This window comes from Choloepus didactylus, chromosome 10 (genome assembly GCF_015220235.1).
Source record: "Choloepus didactylus isolate mChoDid1 chromosome 10, mChoDid1.pri, whole genome shotgun sequence".
NCBI classification, from domain to species: domain Eukaryota; kingdom Metazoa; phylum Chordata; class Mammalia; order Pilosa; family Megalonychidae; genus Choloepus; species Choloepus didactylus.
In genome coordinates, this window is record NC_051316.1 from 10,977,563 (window position 1) to 10,996,299 (window position 18,737).

At 48.8% G+C, this 18,737-nt stretch overlaps 1 protein-coding gene across 2 annotated transcripts in view; it reads right to left on the minus strand.

Moving 5' to 3' along the window:
• The window catches only part of FGD3 (FYVE, RhoGEF and PH domain containing 3), a 65,260-nt gene that overhangs the window by 27,206 nt on the left and 19,317 nt on the right, over window positions 1-18,737 (minus strand). Inside the window, exons 3-7 of one of the 2 annotated variants that reach the window (XM_037798473.1) lie at window positions 17,890-18,049; window positions 14,912-15,467; window positions 6,992-7,081; window positions 6,119-6,255; window positions 3,199-3,355 (exon numbers count right to left, since the gene is read on the minus strand). In XM_037798473.1, the coding sequence (XP_037654401.1) occupies window positions 3,199-3,355; window positions 6,119-6,255; window positions 6,992-7,081; window positions 14,912-15,467; window positions 17,890-18,049 (1,100 nt within the window). Of the gene's footprint in view, window positions 1-3,198; window positions 3,356-6,118; window positions 6,256-6,991; window positions 7,085-14,911; window positions 15,468-17,889; window positions 18,050-18,737 lie in introns of both variants that reach the window. The other variant, XM_037798472.1, reaches the window with a different exon arrangement.

The following is an 18,737-nucleotide window of genomic DNA, read 5'->3' on the forward strand; positions in this document are numbered from 1 at the left end:
CCCACCAGGGTCACTGGAGAGCTGGGCACGACCACATCGAGGGCCTGCAGAGGCCCCCTCCAAGCCTCTGCGTTCAGTTCACTCCGGGTTGTGTCAGCCCGGGGAAAGCTCAGGGACACGGAGACCTAGAGACAGGGAGGCTGCTCTGAGGGGTAAAGGCAGCTGGGAGAGTGGGAGAGGGGAGGGTGGGAATGGGGGTGTGTGGCCTCCCCAACTCTCAGCATGTGCTCCAGTGCACAATCACCCTCAGGGTCCAGCAGAGGAAGTCAAGGAGGGAGGGGGGTGAGGGAGGGGAAGAGGAGAGGAGAGGAAGGAGCGGGGAGAGAGAGGGAGAGAGGGGGAATGAGGTGGGAGGGGGAGGGAGGAGGGAGGAAGGAGTGGAGGGAGGGGGAGAGAGGGAGTAGGGGAGGGTGAAAGGAGAGGAGGGGGGGAGTGGAGGGAGGAAGGAGTGGAGGGAGGGGGTAGTAATTCTTTTTCCAAAGCTATTATAGCATCAATATAAACACTAATAAAAATAGCACAAATACACAGAAAAAAAACCATGAGCCAATCCTAACTCACAATTTGTAGATTAAAATAAAATGGAAACAAATAGTATCCAGCACTGGCCTTGGAATGTAATTATGTTTCAAATTTGGAAACATCTCTGAATTCAGCATAAATAAGGGCCTGTACAGGAAGACCATAAAAGACCATCTCCTCAGATGCTGAAAGACCTCTATATGTATATGTATCCCTGGTCTTTAAAGCAGAATTAATGTAATAGCAATACATGAATTCTTTAACAAGGCTTTAAAAAAAATTATTCCAAACTAAGAGCCAGAATCAAACTCAGTGGCTAATATGGTTAATATTAAAGTATTGAAGCCAGGAAAAAAATCATTATGATTTGAGACTGTTCTAGAAGTGCTTAGAGCTGTAGGTTCTGCAAAGGAGGGCGGCAATATCATTTATTGACAAGGTGGCTATCCACTGAGGATATCCAAGCAAATCAATTAGAAAAGTATACACACACCACACACACAATCAATTCATTTTCTTAAGTACCAATAATAATCATTTAGAAAATATAAGTGGGAAAATGACCCAATTCACAATAGCAACAAACATCTTACAATACTAAGGAAAACACTTAAGAAATACGCAGTTCTATAAACATCCTGAGGAATTTATGGTCTTTGAACCTTAAGATAAAGGAAGAAAGGACATGCTCAGAGGTGGAGAGCTGCTGATAACACCCCACCACTTATCTAGACATTCATCCTAATCCCAACATTTGAAGTTTTGTAGGGGAGGGAACTCAACAAAATCACCATGCAGAAATTGCCAGAAAATTCATTAAGATAATTGGTCACTAATGTAATTACTTAACCAGTAATCTTGCAAGATTGGAAAGTGCATAATAAAGTTGCAATAATCAAAACCCTGTGATTCAAAATTAGATGAAGAATAGGGTGGAATGGAGGGAATGGAAAGTTGGGGTGTTCTTTTTTGCTTTTATTTTGGAGTAAGGAAAAGATTCAAAAACTGATTCTGGTGATCAATGCACAACTGTATGATGGTGCTGTGAATAATTGATTGTACACTGTGGATGACTGCAGGCTGTGTGAATATAACTCAATTAAACTGTATTTTTAAAAAAGTAAATGAACAATTGGGGGAATGGATGTTTTGGATGTTCTTTTTTATTTTAATTTTTATTTTATTTTTTGGAGGAATGAAAATGTTCAAAGTTTGATTGTGGTGATGAATGCACAACTATATGATGATACTGTGAACAACTGATTGTACACTTTGAATGACTGTATGTTATGTGATTATATCTCAACAAAATTGCATTTAAAAAAAAGAGTTTTAGAAACAGAACAAAACAAAACAAAAATCCCTGTGATCCAAATGCTTCATTGCCCAGGGAACTGACACACAAGGAGGCAGCCTTCCAAGCAGGGATTGTGTGCGTGTGTATGTGTGCACACACGCACGTGCACAGGGACATTGGTGGTGTTGGGACAAGTCGTAAGTTTTTCAGAAAAATAAAACTGGATTCTTTCCTCATACTATAGTCATCTGGAAACTATTCTGGGATAGTGTTTCTAATTTTTAAAATGAAGCCATAAATTAAAAGAAAACATAACACATACAACCTTGAAGTGGGAAAGGCATTTATAAAAATTACTTTAAAGCCTTTTTTTTCCCAAAGCACTATTTTAGGGGGAAAAAAATGGTGAAAATGACAACTTAAAAATAAAACATTTTATATGCCCATTGATGTGACAAATAAAAGATGAATGGGGGAAATTAATTTTTAACATTTGGGACAGATAATGGATGAAGTTAACATATAAAAACTGTTAGAAATCAGTAAGAAAAGACAAACACCACAGCAGACAAAATGGCTATGGATATGAAGAGGCAATTTGCAGAAAAAGAGAAAGGTCAGTATAACATTTTTTAAAAAATTACCTGCCACTAGATATTGAGGGGCATTTTGTATTTAAAAATCTCTTCATTCCTCTCCCCTTTCGGAAGGGAATTTGGCAGTATGTATAATGAGCTTAAAGATGTATCTTAAGGAACTAATCAGGAATACGCAACCAGATGCTTCCTGAAACTACCAAGAACAAAGAATTTCAAACAAGCTTAATATCTCCAAATCATGGTGATTTTTTAAGCTACAGACAGTACCAAGCATTTATATCAACACCAAATCAAATCAGTATTGACATGGAACATGCTTTTCATTGCCTAAACTAAAGGATATAAAATTCTCTAGTTAATATTAGCTTAGCCCTAGTGGTAAATGTGCATAGGAAAATATTTTTGTAACTAGATCAAAATATTAATCATGATTTCTTGGGGGCTAGGATAGAGGGGGTGAAGAGGAAATATTATGTACTTTGGAGTTCAAATTCAGGCTCTGTGCAATAATATCTTGTGATGCAAAGCAGTCTGCAAAACCTCTTTGAGCCACAGTTTTCCCATCCATGAAATGAGGGTGATAATTTGTGTCTCTGAGAGTTACTGTAAATTTTGAAGCCAAAATTTAGAATCCAGGACACATCCCGTAATTTTACTTACGTTCTCTATGTTCCAAATTTGTAATCATTTCGGGAGTCAGAAAAAGTCATATTTGCAAAACTCCAGCTGCCTGGCACCCCAAGAACCTCAACACTCCATGCTTGCGGGGTACCCTTCTACCTGGATGTTATGGATGACGTCCTTGAACGGCAAAGACCTCTGGGTCCACAGGCTCACCAGCTCCATGGCTCGGTCGAAGTTCTTGACGTACTCACCATACATCTTGAGGAACGGGGCCAGCTTCTGCAGGATGTCCCCGAGCCGGGGGTTGGCATCCCTTTGTGAACAAGTCGGATGGTCAGAGACAGCCTGAGCCCAGGGACTGGGATGGCGTGGGGTTGGCACAGTTAACTGACACCAAACTTTCCCAGAAAACGAATCAACACTGAATGCTCAGCTCTGTGGGGTGGTGGGCAAAGCAGTTGGCCTCTCTCAGCCTTACCTCCCTGCCCTATAAAACTTAGGAGAGAAAAATTGGGGGCTGGGGACCTAGCGAGAGAATGCCCGTAAGACCCTTTAGCAGTGCCAATAAATAGGGGGTGTCAATTATAGCAGAAGCACTATATTGATGAGTCACAAGCTATCAAAGAGAATCAATGAAATGCCGTGTCACTCCTCAGAAATGAGCCACTATTAAAAATAAGGGGAATACCCAGTGCTGGCGGTTTTAGGGGGGAAGTAGTACCATGTTTCACTGATAATGAAAACCAAGCATTGCTTTGGATGGTAACTTGGAAATGCGTCGAGAGGCATAAAAATATATTAGTTTATCCTAAAGAAATAATCAAGAAGGAAGTGAACGAAATGCACAAAGCCACCCGCTGTGGAGATGTCACCCCAATCAAAACGTGGGTGCAATTTAAAGGACCAGGAGCTGGGGGTGGGGTGGGGAAATCACAGGATGACTGGGGGGACAGTTTCAAGGCACGAAGTCACATCTAGAGGCAGCCCCAAGAGCACATTTTGTCTGTATGTGTGAGAGCTGTGGAAATCCTAAGTTAGGTGGGAGGAGAGCCAGTGCTTGGCTGTCAGCCTCCATGGGGCACCCCTGACCCCAACACCCCAGCCCAGGGGTCTGCAGTGCACCATCCCAGTGAGCAGTTTAAAGAGAGTTCCCAGAGAATTTCCATCATGCCTGGGGTCCCTTAGGGATGCTAACGCCCCCGGAAGACGCTGCCTGGCAGAGGGCAGCCAGCATGCAGGGAATTTGGAAAACATTCTCTTTATGGTTACAAAGTTGCTTAAGCTGCAACTGTTTCTTTTTTTTTTTTTTTTTTTTTTTTTTTTTTTAATTTTGTTTTTTTTTTTTTGTTTTTGCAACTGTTTCTTTAAGTTTAAAAAAGGTGTTTGTCGTGATGGTAGTGGTTTCTGGGTTTTTGTTTTTTTGTGGGGATTTTTTTTGGCTTTTTAAATGAGTGAACCCGAGGTGGCTTTGAACCGGCCACAGAAGTGTCCCAGAAGGGCAGGGAGGGTGTCAGGGCTCTGCTCTCAGGGGAGATGGCCCGTCCACCCTCTCCCAAGTTTCCTGCCGCTCCATCCCTGCATGCCCTGAGTGTTCTCCCACCTCCCAGCCTGTGCCCACACGGTCCCCTGACCCAGCCCATGCCTGCTTCACGGGTATGTGGAAGCCGAGCAGGGTGGGTGGGCGTTGCTCCCAGAGGGAGCCCCCTTTTCCTGCGACTCAGAGAAGGGGCCCCTGATGACCCCAGGAAAAAGCACAAGGCGTCCAAACCAGACTGATGCCAGCTGAGACAAGCCACCAGCACATCCCCTAAACCGAGAGTAGCATCCCCGAAAGGAGGGAGGAAGACACAAAAGGGCAGAGGGGCAAGGGGACCACACCCTCGCCGTTTAAATTTATTACGAATTGCAGCCCAGCCACCCCCCTGCTAAAAATGACCAGGGCAGCAGAGGAAGGGCCCGAGATGGACTCAGAGCCTACCCAAGGAGAGAAAAGAAAGCACAATTGCCCTTGTTCATTCACGGTGCTTAGTGGTTTCAGATGCTCTTACTGGCTGCAATGAGTCCCCCAGAAAGGAACATTTGAGTCCTAAACCCTGGTCTCGTGCACGTGACTGTATTTGGAAACAGGAGCTTTGCAGGTTTAATGAGTGCAGGTGAGGTCAGACTGGAGAATGGTGTCCTTAGAAGGAGAAGGAGAGGGAAATTTGGACACAGAGACAGATAGACAGAGAAAGAAGATGGCCACGTGAAGATGGAGGCTGAGATTGGGTGCCGCAGTCACATGCCAACCAATGCCAGGGATGGCTGGCAAGATCACTGGGGCTGGAAAGAGATAGGGAAGGAATCTCTCCCAAAGGCTTCCAGGACAGCATGGCCCCGCTGGCAGCTTGACGTCAGACCTCAGGCTCCAGAGCGCAGGAGAATAAATTTCTGTTGTGTTAGCCCCCAGCCCGTGGCGCTTTGTGATGGAGCCTCAGGAAACCAGTGCAGATGCCAAACCTCATTGAAACCCCACAAAGCCCTGTGCATGGGGCATTGCAATCTGTCCATCTTGCAGATGAAGAAACTGAGGCTTAGGGACATTAACTGGTCGTGGTCACTCACCCAGGAAGGGGTGGGGTCCACATTGAACTGAAAGCCATAACTTCAGAACCTGGGCTCCGCCCCATCCTGGGCTGCCTCTCCAGAAACGGCAGAGTGAGGCCCCAGGTGGGACAGTCCCCCCAAATGCCTGCTTGGTTTTTAGCCCCATGGATCCCCGGCAGGGAGAACACACACTCAATACGGCCACCATGATAGAATCTCAGCCCAAAATGGTGTTTGAGCCAAAGACTCTCTGGAATGGGCAATTGAGGCTTAATGGGTGCAGAGTTTGTATCTGGGGTGATGGGGAAATTTGGGAATGGACGGTAGTGATGGTAGCACAACACTGAATGCAATGAAAATAGTTAAAGTGGGAGATGTTATGTTATATATATGTTACCACAATAAAAATTAAAATCAAAAAAACAAAAGACTCTCTGCAAGGTTCTGTGCTCACCAGCTTCTCCCCGAGTGACCACGGAGCCCCACTCACCACTCCCGTGTGATCCGTGTCTGCAGCTCCGGCAGCAGGAACTGCCCATGGAAGCAGTAGATGGAGGAGATGTTGGAGAAAATGCCCGTGGTAACTTCTGGAGGGATTCCTGCCTCAGTGAGCTTGGTGCAGAAAACCTGGGGTACAGGGGAACCCACAAACAGTGGCAAAGTGTGGCCACTCGCGCTGGGCTTGCAAGGTGAGTAGCCACTGTGGGCTGTGAAATCTCCGAGGAGCTCACCGGCTGCCAAACTGTTTTTCTTAATGAACTTCATGAACTTCGAAGTCATTACCCTCCCATTTCGTTAACCTGATCCGAAAAAGCTTATGGCCTGAAAGCAAGTTCATTTATGGCTGATTCAGAGCCTGAGGATTTTGGAGAAGGTTGGGAAATTCCCCTGGGACAGGTCACCCTTGGCAGAGGCAAATCTTTCTTCCATTGCAATGGAAGGTCCCGATTTTCCTCCTCTGGTTGATGGCATACAAATTGGATGCATGGTCAAAACCCTGGAGCTCCATTTGAGTTTTGTTTCTAGTATTCACAAATCCGACTTTGCCACGTGGATGGAAACACGTGCAACCCTCTGCCCCAACCATTCTTGCAGAAAAAATGCCCTGAGGCCATATATACACTCAGATATTGTGACTACCAGAAAGAAAAGCCCCCAAAGACTCTTCCCAGGAAGAGTCTGAATGCAAAAAATAGGTTTCTAGACAGGACTTAAATTTATCTGAGTTTTAGTATTTTCAAGTTATTCATGCTCCAGCTGGAAGACTCAACAAATGATAGGAGCTGTGAGGTTTGCCTCTGAGGCTGCCCGGGTTTGACTCTGGAAATGGACAGAGGTGGCCCTTGGAGCCAGGTGGGCTTACCTGGTCCAGCAGGTGCAGCCGCTTCACGTAGGCTTCCTCAGTGTGCAGGAGCTCACGGGCGATGTTGAGCAGCTTCTGGGGCTCGGGGCACTGCTGAGAGAGGAGATGCAGTTCACCTGGGAAGACTGGCCTCAGGCTAGGTGCTGCCAACACTCTGGGGCCACAGAGCCCTCGGAAAAGGTCTCCCAGGCTTGGACACGGTTTTGGTTGTCATAAGTGGTGTTTCACGGGAGACTTCCAGGGAAAGGCATAATAATTCCGCCAATCCCAGGAAAGTTTTTGCAGCCCAGAGATGAATATTTCCCTCGTGGGGCTTTGACTACAGAGCAGCTGCAGCAACCATGTCAAAAGACATTTGCAGGAAGGAGAGGCTAAACCTGCTTATAATTGTGCCTAAGTGTCTCCCCCTGAGTGCCTCTTTGTTGCTCAGATGTGGCCCTCTCTCTCTAGCTAAGCCAGCTCAGCAGGTGATCTCACTGCCCTCCCTACTATGTGGGACCTGTCTCCCAGGGGTGTAAATCTCCCTGGCAACACAGGACATGACTCCCGGTGATGAATCTGGACCCGCTATCGGGGATTGAGAACATCTTCTTGACCAAAAGAGGGATGTGAGATGAAATGAAATAAATCTTTGGTGGCTGAGAGATTTCAAATGGAGTTGAGAGGTCACTCTGGTGGACATTCTTATGCACTATATAAATGACACTTTTTAGGTTTCAGTGTATTGGAATAGCTAGAAGTAAATACCTGAAACTACCAAACTCAACCCAGTAGCCTTGACTCTTGAAGACGATTGTATAACAATGTAGATTACAAGGGGTGACAGTGTGATTGTGAAAACCTTGTGGATCACACTCCCTTTATCCAGTGTATGGATGGATGAGTAGAAAAATGGGGACAAAAACTAAATGAAAAATAAGGTGGGATGGCGGGGGGTGATTTGGGTGTTCTCTTTTACTTTTATTTTTTATTCTTATTCTGATTCTTCCTGGTGTAGGGAAAATGTTCAAAATAGATTGGGGTGATGAATGCACAACTATATGATGGTGCTGTGAACAGTTGATTGTACAACATGGATGACTGTATGGTATGTGAATATATCTCAAGAAACTGAAAAAAAAAAAAAAAGACATTTGCAGGGGTGCCATCATCAGCATGGCAACATAAGCAGCTACCAAAACTTCTCTCCAGAGATTCAGGGAAAAAAGGACAATTCTGAATTGTTTGAAACTCTGGAGGAGGATACAGACTGGAGAAGGACCCTGCAGATGCTGAATTGAAGAAAGAGAAGAAATACCAGGTGGGAATCTTCTGTCCCAGACAAGCTGGTCCTCTCCCCTCCCCCTCACTCAGTCTCTGTGCAGGAAAGGCACAGAATCAGCAGACGGGACCCCTCCCACCAGGGACACAGATTTTAAAATCTCACAGCAGTGAAAAATACCCTCACTACTTGAAGACCTGGGGGACAGGGGAGGACATTTCAGGGCCCAGATCAGTGAGGGACAAAGAGATGAGAAAACGTGGACAGAGATGCATGTCCAGCCCTGGGTCCGAAAGCCCTTCCCCACCCTTGAGGGAAGCAGCAGGTGCTGTTTCCTTGCCTTGGGGATGGCTGGAGTGCTGGGTCAGCTGAGAGAGTCCTCTGCCACAGATGTAGCCCCAAATCGAGCCAGACTGTGGCTGGCAAAGTGAGAGCATAGGAGTCCCACAGTTTCAACCCTGCAGGGTCAGACACAGCCTGTGCTTGGAGGCAAAGCAGCCTCTGAGGACAATTGAGTTACTGAACAATGCCATCTGCTAGACAGTCTGGAACATGCAAGAGGCATTGGACCCTTTCTTAGGAGCACAGGAGCTGGTCTACACACCCTGTGTGGAAACCCAGCCCTCTTTTGGCTGAGAAATAGGGAATACTTAACTATTAAAGCAGGGCTCCAAAACAAACCCAGGTCTTGCTAGCAAGTAGAGAATAGAGTGCCACTGGAAGACAGCAGATCTATATTATCACACAGTGAACTTGCTGGGGTGCCCAGGGCCTACCTCCCATCCCTGTGGCAGGCCACAGCGGACACCTGATTTTGGGGGGAAGACTAGGGGGCAGAGCCAATCTTAAAACTGGCCAGGGAAAGAAAAAAGAAAAAGATAGAGATCAAAATCAACCAACAAGAAAACCTTAGGCAAAGGAGAGAAAACAACCTCCAGAGTAAACCAATCAAGAAAATCAGATGCCTAGATACCAGCAAAAAATCATGAGCTACTACAGGAAACAGGAAGATATGACCCAGTCAAAGAAAGAAACTAACATTTCAACTGAGATTCAGGAGTTGAAACAACTAATTATAGATGTTCAAACAAACCATTTAAATCAAATCAACAAGGTGAGAATGTGACAAGAGATGAAGTATATAAAGACGACTCTGGGGATCGTAAGGAAGAATTTGTAAGCTTGAAAAAACAAATGGCAGACTTATGGGAATGAAAGGCACAACAGAAGAGATGAAAAACACAATGGAGACATGCAACAGCAGATGTGGAGAGGCAGAAGAAAGGATCAGTGAGATGGAAGACAGGACATCTGAAATTCTGCACACAAAGGAACAGATAGGGAAAAGAATGGAAAAATATGAACAAGATCTCCGGGAACTGAAGGACAACATGAAGCACATGAATGTACGTGTTATAGATGTCTCAGAAGGAGAAGGGAAAAGTGGCAGAAGGAATAATAGAGGAAATAATCAATGAAAATTTCCCATCTCTTGTGAAAGACATAAAATTACAGGTCCAAGAAGCCCAGCATACCCCAAACAGAATTGATCGAAATAGACCAACTCCAAGACATTTATTAATCAGATTTTCAAATGTCAAAGACAAAGAGAGAATTCAGAAAGCAGCAAGAGAAAAGCAATCCATCACATACAAGGGAAGCTCGATAAGACTAAGTGCAGATCTCTCAGCAGAAACCATGGAGGCGAGAGGGCAGTGGTATGATATATTCAAGATGTTGAAAGAGAAAAACTGCCAACCAGGAATCTTATATCCGGCAAAACTGTCCTAAAATGAGGGAGAGTTTAAAATATCTACAGATAGACACTGAGGGAGTTTGTGAACAGGAGACCTCCTCTACAGGAAATACTAAGGGGAATGCTACAGTCAGATAGGAAAAGACAGGAGAGAGAGGTTTGGAGAAGAGTGTAGAAATGAAGATATCAGGAGATAGAAAGAGGGTAGAGATGGGGCATTTGATGTTGAAGGGGTATAGAATGTTCTAGAAGATTGTGTAGATCTAGAAATGGATAGCAGAACACTGTGTGATGGTAGCACAATTTTGTAAGCACACTGAAAAAAAGATGACTGCGAATACGATTGAAAAAGGAAGGTTAGGGGTCTGTATGACACCAGAAGGAAAGACTGAGACTGTATAACTTAGTGAAACCTAGAGTGGCCAATGAGTGTGATTAAATGTACAAATGTAAGAGTGCTTTTGCATGAGGGAGCAGCAAGAAGGAATGAAGTTGTGAGGTGTACAACAAAGCGAACGGATATTGTGGACATTAGGTTGAGTGAAATAAACCAGAAATGAAAAGGCAAACATTACAACGCCTCACTAACATGGATTAATAAAAATGTGTAAACTCTGAGACTTGAATCTGGCAGCGTGGGCTATAAGGGGAAGGCTTATGTAAAAGATATTTGCAACAAAAGATGGCCTATCCCTGTTTGAAGTCACAAATGGGAAGAAACGCAGAAGGAGGTAACAGAAAAACAGATTGGCTTTCTCCAGGATAAAGCTGGGGTTTTTGTGCCTTCCACTGAATTCTAGGCATTTCCCCACCGAGCCTAAAAAAGCAAGGACCACACCAACAGATCACCACCGAAATAAAACCAAGAGTGACACCAGTCAGCCACTGGAATTCATTCAACGAGCTTTCACCTCCTATTTTCCGCCACGTTTCCAAAGGCCTTCGTCTCCTTAAAATCTGCCCACACTTTCTACGCTGCCCTTTGTCTGTGCCGTCCACTAATGCATGCACTGAGCAGCAAGCAGCTCATGGAAGCTCAGCTGGGGCTCGGCGACCAAGACAAACAAGCAGAAAAAAACCAGCGTGGTCCTCAGCTGCCCTTTTGGAGGGTCATTGGAAGTGGCCTTGGAGGGTCAGAGGGCTCACCGTAGACAGCAGAGCTCCTGTGTGACATCCGTGGATCACAGGCCCCGGGGGACCAGCCTCTGCAGGGGGATTCCTCTGAAAGAGCCACCCAAACCCACCACCACCACCCCTCAGTGGTTCTGGGATTTAGACAGGCGTGGGAAACACCAGCCTAGGGCAAGAAAGCACCAAACTCACTCTGTGAAGAGCCGGAGAGTAAATTTTATAGGAGTGGCAAGCCACGTGGCCTCTGGCACAACCACTACCCTCCGATGAAAGCAGCTGCAGGCAAAACATAAGTGTGGCTTGTTCCAATAAACCTTTATTTACAAAAACAGGCCAGGGGCCAGATTTGGCCCGTGCCTTCACTTGCTGAGCCTTGGACAAGTGCATCTCTCCCTGTGCACCAGCACCAATGGGGAGAATTCAAAACAAAATGAACAAAACACCAGGAGGGGTTAGGAAACCCCTGCCAAGTCCTTGAAGGGTTTTCTGGACGGATCCAAGATGCCTGTTCTTTAAAGCTCTCGGGTGATTTTGATAGCCGGACAGGATCGAGAGCCTCCGGCTCTCACTGGTGACAAAGCACAGGGTTTTGGCCTTAGAGAATTCGGACCTCTCAGCCAGCACTCCCACCCCCTCCCACCCTCAGCTGCTTCACATACTACAGCATCAATCTGGACCTTGGTGGCCTTGAGTTTGAGACATGCACATTTTTTTACGTACTTACTATTATGACACAGCTCTTATTTTTGTGTCCTGATATGTCTATTTCACCCTCAAGAATAGATTTTCTCCTCTTTTTTGCCCAATAAAATAGAGCACAGTGGGCACTGGGGTCTGCCTCTGACCCTAAACCCTGCCTGCCATTTCTGTTTAATGTGGATGCGGCACTTGCACACGAAGAGGCCACCTTGATTTCCAAGCTGTGGAGTAGGGGCGTCTAGACCCAATGCTGCACATCTAAACTTTGCTGTTACCAAGGAAACAGCACCCTGGCTCCACTGTGCAGCCCAGATCTGTTGTCGACCCCTTCACACATCCTCCTCTGCTTTGGGAGTGAGCCACCTCAATCCTCCCCCAAATCCTGGGAAAACTCTAGCTATTCCTTAGTTTGGTGAGGTGCCCCACAGTGTCCCCATCCGCAGGCTTCCTCACTGCAGCAAGGTGATAAACCTGACTGTGCCAGGCGACAGATGTGTCCTGGGGGTCCCAAGCTCCTTGGCCAGGACACCTTGTAGCCACCCAAGAATATCTTTCTGCCAACCCCCCAACACTCCTCTCTGTCGTCTTTTTCCCTAGGGGCCCCCGGACCCTGGCTTGACCACCTGGTGTCCGTCAGCAGCTGCTCAGCAAGCTTGTGGGGCCTAAGATGCAGGGGCCCCCCTGGAGCAGCCCTCTCTGCTCCTTCCCACCAGGTTGGTTTGTGGGTCCTCCATCTGCTCCACCTGCTGTCCTTGGCACCCTCCACCTCGACCCCCTCCCTGACAGCTCCTCAGCCCAGTCCTAGAGTCACCTTTCAGAGTGAGCCCCAGGATTTCTATTCAGCCCCCCAACAGTGCCCCACTCCCTGGCATGGTGGGCCCCCATTCCTTATCCTCCAATCCTTTCCCTCTGCACCTCTTCTTGCTGCCTCCTTAACTCTCACACCTCCACCCCTGAGTGGTCCTGGCCCCTCCACCCTCCACCACAGAGCATGGCTGCACGGAGATTCCCACCGGCCAGCTTGTCTCCCCCACAGACTGGCAGACGGCTGACCTTGGGCCCAAGGACACAGCCGACAGGTTTGGACAGTGCTGTGGTGTGACTCGGGGACATCCTCTCTCCGTGCCTCAGTTTCCCCAGCTCTGAAGTGGCGCCGACACGGCCCTCTGTGTGCAGTTGTAACCATCACACGGCACCTACCTGGGATGCCCCCAGCCAACTGCCATGTCTCCTGACTCACATTTCAGCAGGACAGAGCCCCACCTCCCCGGGATCAGGGAGGCGGGGAATGAGAGTGAGAAGCAGCGTGGTGGGGTGGGGTTGGCTGGGATGGGTGCCCGGCTGGAGACAGAGCCATGTTTGGAGTCGTCGGTCACTTAGGTGGGGATGGGGCAGAGCAGGAACATGGGGACAGGGAGGAAGGTCCCATTGGCAAGGTCTTGAGGGGCTCAAGCTGGCAGAACCCCTCAATTGAGGGGCTGGATGTGGAAGAGGCACAAGGAAGGGCACCCTGGGTTCTAGGGAGAAGGTCGGGGTGAATGGGGGCACCGTCGCCAAGACAGAAGCTGGAGCAGAGCCCTGAGGACAATGAGGGTTTTCAGCCTGAACCCCTACATTGTGGCCATACTTTATTCCCCTCTGTGCCTCAGTTTCCCTGTTTGTAAAAGAGACCCGACTCCCAGGCTCCCCCATGCTTGACCCTTAAAAAGACACAACAGTGCCCTGCCCCAGACACTCTCAATTTGATTACTCCACCGTCCTCCAAATCTATCATTTAAGCCTAATTTAGTCTCCTTTTGCTTAACTTTAAAAGAACAAAAATCATGGTAAGACCGAGAGGAGACTCCACCTGGAAAAGAGCTCTTTGGGAAGAGGTTCAAATTCCCCTTGCAAAACCCCTCCTGGGCTCTGTCCCCATGCACAGTCCCCTAACCGGATGCCCTGGAAACCCCAGGTGGTGGTGGGAGTGTCCACCCCAGAGGCGGGGGGCCTCGGGGGCCAAGCCGTGCACTGCCTGAAACACGCTCTCCATGTTCCCATCCCTTTCCCATCTTCCACTTTCTTCCCTGAGGCTTGCACCCCTCCCACGGCAGTGCCCACTCACTGACGGCCGACAGGTGTGTACACCTGCATCACCAGCCCGTCAGGACCCCCTCATCTTACCCGGGGAGGGGCCCAAGAAGGAGACGCACACCCCTGAGGACAAGGAGCATGTGACGTGCGTGTTACCACCAGGACCGACGATGGAGAAGACAAGCCATCCCCACCAGTCACGCAGCATCAGTTTTCCCAAACCCCAGGTAGGAGGTCATGGTGGTGCACACACAGCCTCTCACCCCGGGATGGGCCTGGGGATCTGCATTTCTACTCTGAGGTCTAGGCACAGCTGGAGCAGCCACGAGGGGTGCCACCTGTCCGGCTGGGTCTGACCCCCAGCAAACACCACCTGAGCTCTGGGGACCCACTCACCTGTGGGCTTTCCCACAGGGGACCAGCCAGGGGTTTTACTGGCCCATCCGCACATGTCACAGCACGGCTCCCAGAGCTCAAGCAAGGCTAAAAGCAGCTGAATGCACTTTCCCTCAAGGCTGACAGCCAAACCCTGGGTGGCTCTGCCTGCCAGGGTGAGGGGGGGCCAGTCAGCTTCCGGTCCCCACCCACCCCGAGCATCCTCAGGACAGAGCCTGGTGCAGAGGGCCTGAGCCCTGGACAATGCAGCATCACCTCCCATCCCATGCATGACACTGAGCAGGCACTAACCTCTCCTCAGCTGCCTTCTTCCCACACAGGGTTTTTGCAAGGCTTGCATGGGTCATGTGCTTGCAATGTGGAAAATGAGGGTTGGGGAGGGAGAAGCTGGTTACCAAGGGTGTCAGGAGGGCCGGGTGTGCTTCCCAGGGGGCCTTATTTGCAGGGTGCTCTCTGTGCACCATCGCCGAGCACAAGGCTGGGTGGGAGCTTTGTGGCTGAAGCAGCCCTTGGGAGATGCCCCCCACGAGCTGAACCAGGTGCCCTCCTCTCCAAGGAGAGCTGGGAAGCTCCGTGACTGGGAGAGAGGAGGTGGAGGCCCTACCTTGGCCACATCCGTTCCCACACTGGCCCTCTGGGGGACGGTCACCACCTCAGGCTCCTCTCCGCTGCCCTCGTCCACGTCGCTGTCAGCCTCCTCTTGGGGGATGCCCCGTGGGGTGCTGCTGTCTGAGTCCGTCTCGGGGGACAGCCCCGGGGGGATGGGTCCCTTGCCAGACTCGGCACCCTCCTCACAGGAGAAGTTCTCGCCAGCGACACTGCAGGATGGGCTGTCGATGCCGCTGTCCCGGTTCGGAAGCTTACCACAGCCGCCTGGCTCTCCCGTGGGGCCTGTGTCCAGGGGACCATCCCCAGAGGACACCTGCAAGCCCAGACCACTGGCTTTGTGGCCCTCATGGTGGGTGCCAGCCCCAACGGGGAGCTCTCGGGGCTTCCCCAGGTCTACGTTCTGTGGCTGTAAGGGCTGCAGTTCCCTGCCAGGCCCAGCATCCAGCCCTCCCAGGGCGGCAACAGGGCTGGAGAGAGTTGAGAGGTGCACGCTCGGCTCCATGCTCCAGGCTGAGCTGACCAGGCTCCCTGTGAGGCCGAGGGGCGGCTTCCTGTGGGGGGAGAAATGGTTCTGGCTCAGGCAGGGCCCTCTGAGCCTGGGATGGCCAGACAGAGCCCAGGGGCCACCGCCTGCCCCACCCTGCAGTGAGAGTCCACATCAAGGAGATGGTCTGCAGCGGGTGCAGGAGGCCCACACTGTGGTTCTCTGATCCCTGGGACATTCACCCAAGCCCAGTGGTGGGTCTCTTTCTGTGTGATATCTGAACACCCTGGGCTTGGCTCAGTCGGATCCTGTCTAGAGGGGCTTTCAGATAGTGGCAAGTAGAAGATATTTTTAAAATAGATTTCTTTTATGTGAAAAAGGAAATCCTATAGTGTGAAATTACCTCCCACCCAGTACATTTAAAATATATGTGTGAAATGATAACCAGCATGAGTACAGTGGTTTCCATTTATAAAGTGCATTCATATCCACTGGGTTTATTAATCCTCATGATGACCTTGAGGTAAGGCAGTTACCATGCTCACCACCACCACACCACCACCTCCTCCTTCATTATCACCATCACCACCACCGTAACCACCACCACCACTGCCACCATCATCACAACTGCCATCATCATCATCTTCACAAATGCCATCATTATCACCACCTTTGTCACCATCATCATCATAGCTGCCATCATCATCACAACTGCTATCATCACCACCTTCATCACCACAAACACCATCATAATCACCACCACCACCACCACCTCCTTCATCATCACCATCACCACCATCACCACCACCATAACCACCACCATCACCACCATCATCATCATTACAACTGCCATCATTATAACCACCTTCATCACCAGAAACACCATCATCACCATCACCACCATCATCACTTACCATTAGTATCACCATCAGCCCCACCACCATCATCATCACTTACCATCACCATCACCACCACTACCACCAACACCATCAGCATTATCACCGTCACCACCATCACTTATTGTAATCTTCACCATAACCATCATTACCATAACCATCATTGCCACCACCACCACCAGCATTATCACCATCACTACCACCATCACTTATCATCAGCATCACTACCACCACCACTACCACCATGACTCCATCATCACCATCATCTTCACCATCACTACCATCATCATCATCAACACTACCACCATCATCACCATCATAATCACCATCAGCATCATCAGCATCATCACCACCACCATCACTTACCATCACCATCACCACAAGTACAACCAACACCATCAGCATCACCATCACCACCATCACTTACCATAATCTTCATCATAACCATCATCACTCCATAACCACCATCATCATCACCACCACCACTACCAGCAGTATCACCATCAACACTACCACAACCATAACCTCCATCATCCCCATCATCATCCCCATCAGCATCATCACCACTATAACCATCACCACCATTATCTCTTACCATCAGCATCACTACCACAGCACTAACACCTCAACCACCATCATTACCACCATCATTTACCATCAGCATCACCATCACCACCGTGTCCTCACCAACATCATCACCAACATCATCACCACCAACTGCATCATTATTACTACTATCATCACCTCTATAATTATCACCATTGTCATCACCATCACCATCACATCACCATAATCACCAGCATCATTACCATCACCATCACCATCACTGCCATCACCACCATCACATCACCATAATCATCACCATCATCATCACCACCAAATGCATCATCATCACTACTATCATCACCTCCATAATTATTACCATTGTCATCACCATCACCACCATCAACACCATCACCACAATCCCATCACTATCATTACCATCACCACCATCACCACCATCACCATCACCACCATCACATCACCATAATCATCACTATCACCACCACCATCACATTGCCATAATCATCACTATCACCACCATCACCACCATCACCACTACCATCACATCACCATAATCATCAACATCACCATCATCACCACCACCATCATCACAATTGTTATTCTGTTTTACACGTGAGAAAAGAAACTTCCAGTGACCAAATGACCTGCTGGGCATCAGCACATGATGGGCATCACCCTCAAGACCCCCAGGTCACAGGGCAGGGATCTGGCCAATGATCTGGGGCTTTGCCTGAGGACATGAGCCCAAGACTTTTCCTCCAAATTCCAGGCTCTTTCTCCTCCCTAGATACACTGAAGCTACTCTACACTTCCACATCACCCCTCACCTGGAAACCTTCAGGGAGGGAAGACAATCTAGAGTGTTAATTCTAGGTGCACAGGAATTTCAGCTGAGGAGGGTTGAAAGATGAGAATGAAGCTGAAGGGAGATTAGCATTCACTGAAATGCTCCCATGAACCCAAGGAGGAGCTGTAAGGAGGACAAGGAACAACTCTATTAAACTGCCTTTTAAATTACGTATGGGTTACCTGATGCTTTCAAACCTCCCGATGAGGATGCTGACAGATGAAGGGGCAGGAGCCTGGGTCTCCGGGGTCCTTGGGTTGGCCGGCAGAGGGCGCTGCGGGGCTGGGGGGATCTGAAAATCTCTTTCTTGCCCAGGTTTGAAGCAGAGAGGTTTAGGAGGTACTGGAAAAACAAAAACACGAAAGGAGAATGGAAACCCACCTCTTCCAAGGGGCATTTAGGGCAGCTGTGGGGACAAGCCTCCATTCTGCAGGGAAAGGGTGGAAGAGACCAGCTCTGCATCTCTGCCCAGTGGACACCGAGGAGCCTCTCCCCCAGGGGCAGGTCCTCTCTGGCAAGCGAGGTGGCGGAGACCTGAGGGCTGGACATGGCCCGGCTGCGTCCTCAGCTGCCCGGCAGTCATTCGTGGCTCCAGGAAGGGCAGGGCAGGCACCTGAGCACTGCGAACTTCCGAGCCAGGACGAAGTGAGTTTCAGGCCACAGAGGACCCTGCAGCCAGGGAGGCAGTTTCACTAAACATGCAACATTACCCCATTGTGATGGGGACCAGCGAGTACCACTACATGCCTTCTCGAGCCCACACGCGCAGACAGTCACAAAGACCCCCCACTCAAGACAGCCTCCCAAGGGTACACATGCACTTTCACAGTTACATGCTAGCTCACAAATGCACTCTCACACACTCCACCACAGACACACTCACACACTGACACACTCCATCACATGTATAGAAATAGACACATTCACACACACACACTGACATACCAACTCACACTCAGTCACATATTCTGAAACCCAGACACACTCACACACCCCTAAACACTCTCATATTCACTCATATTGACAGTAG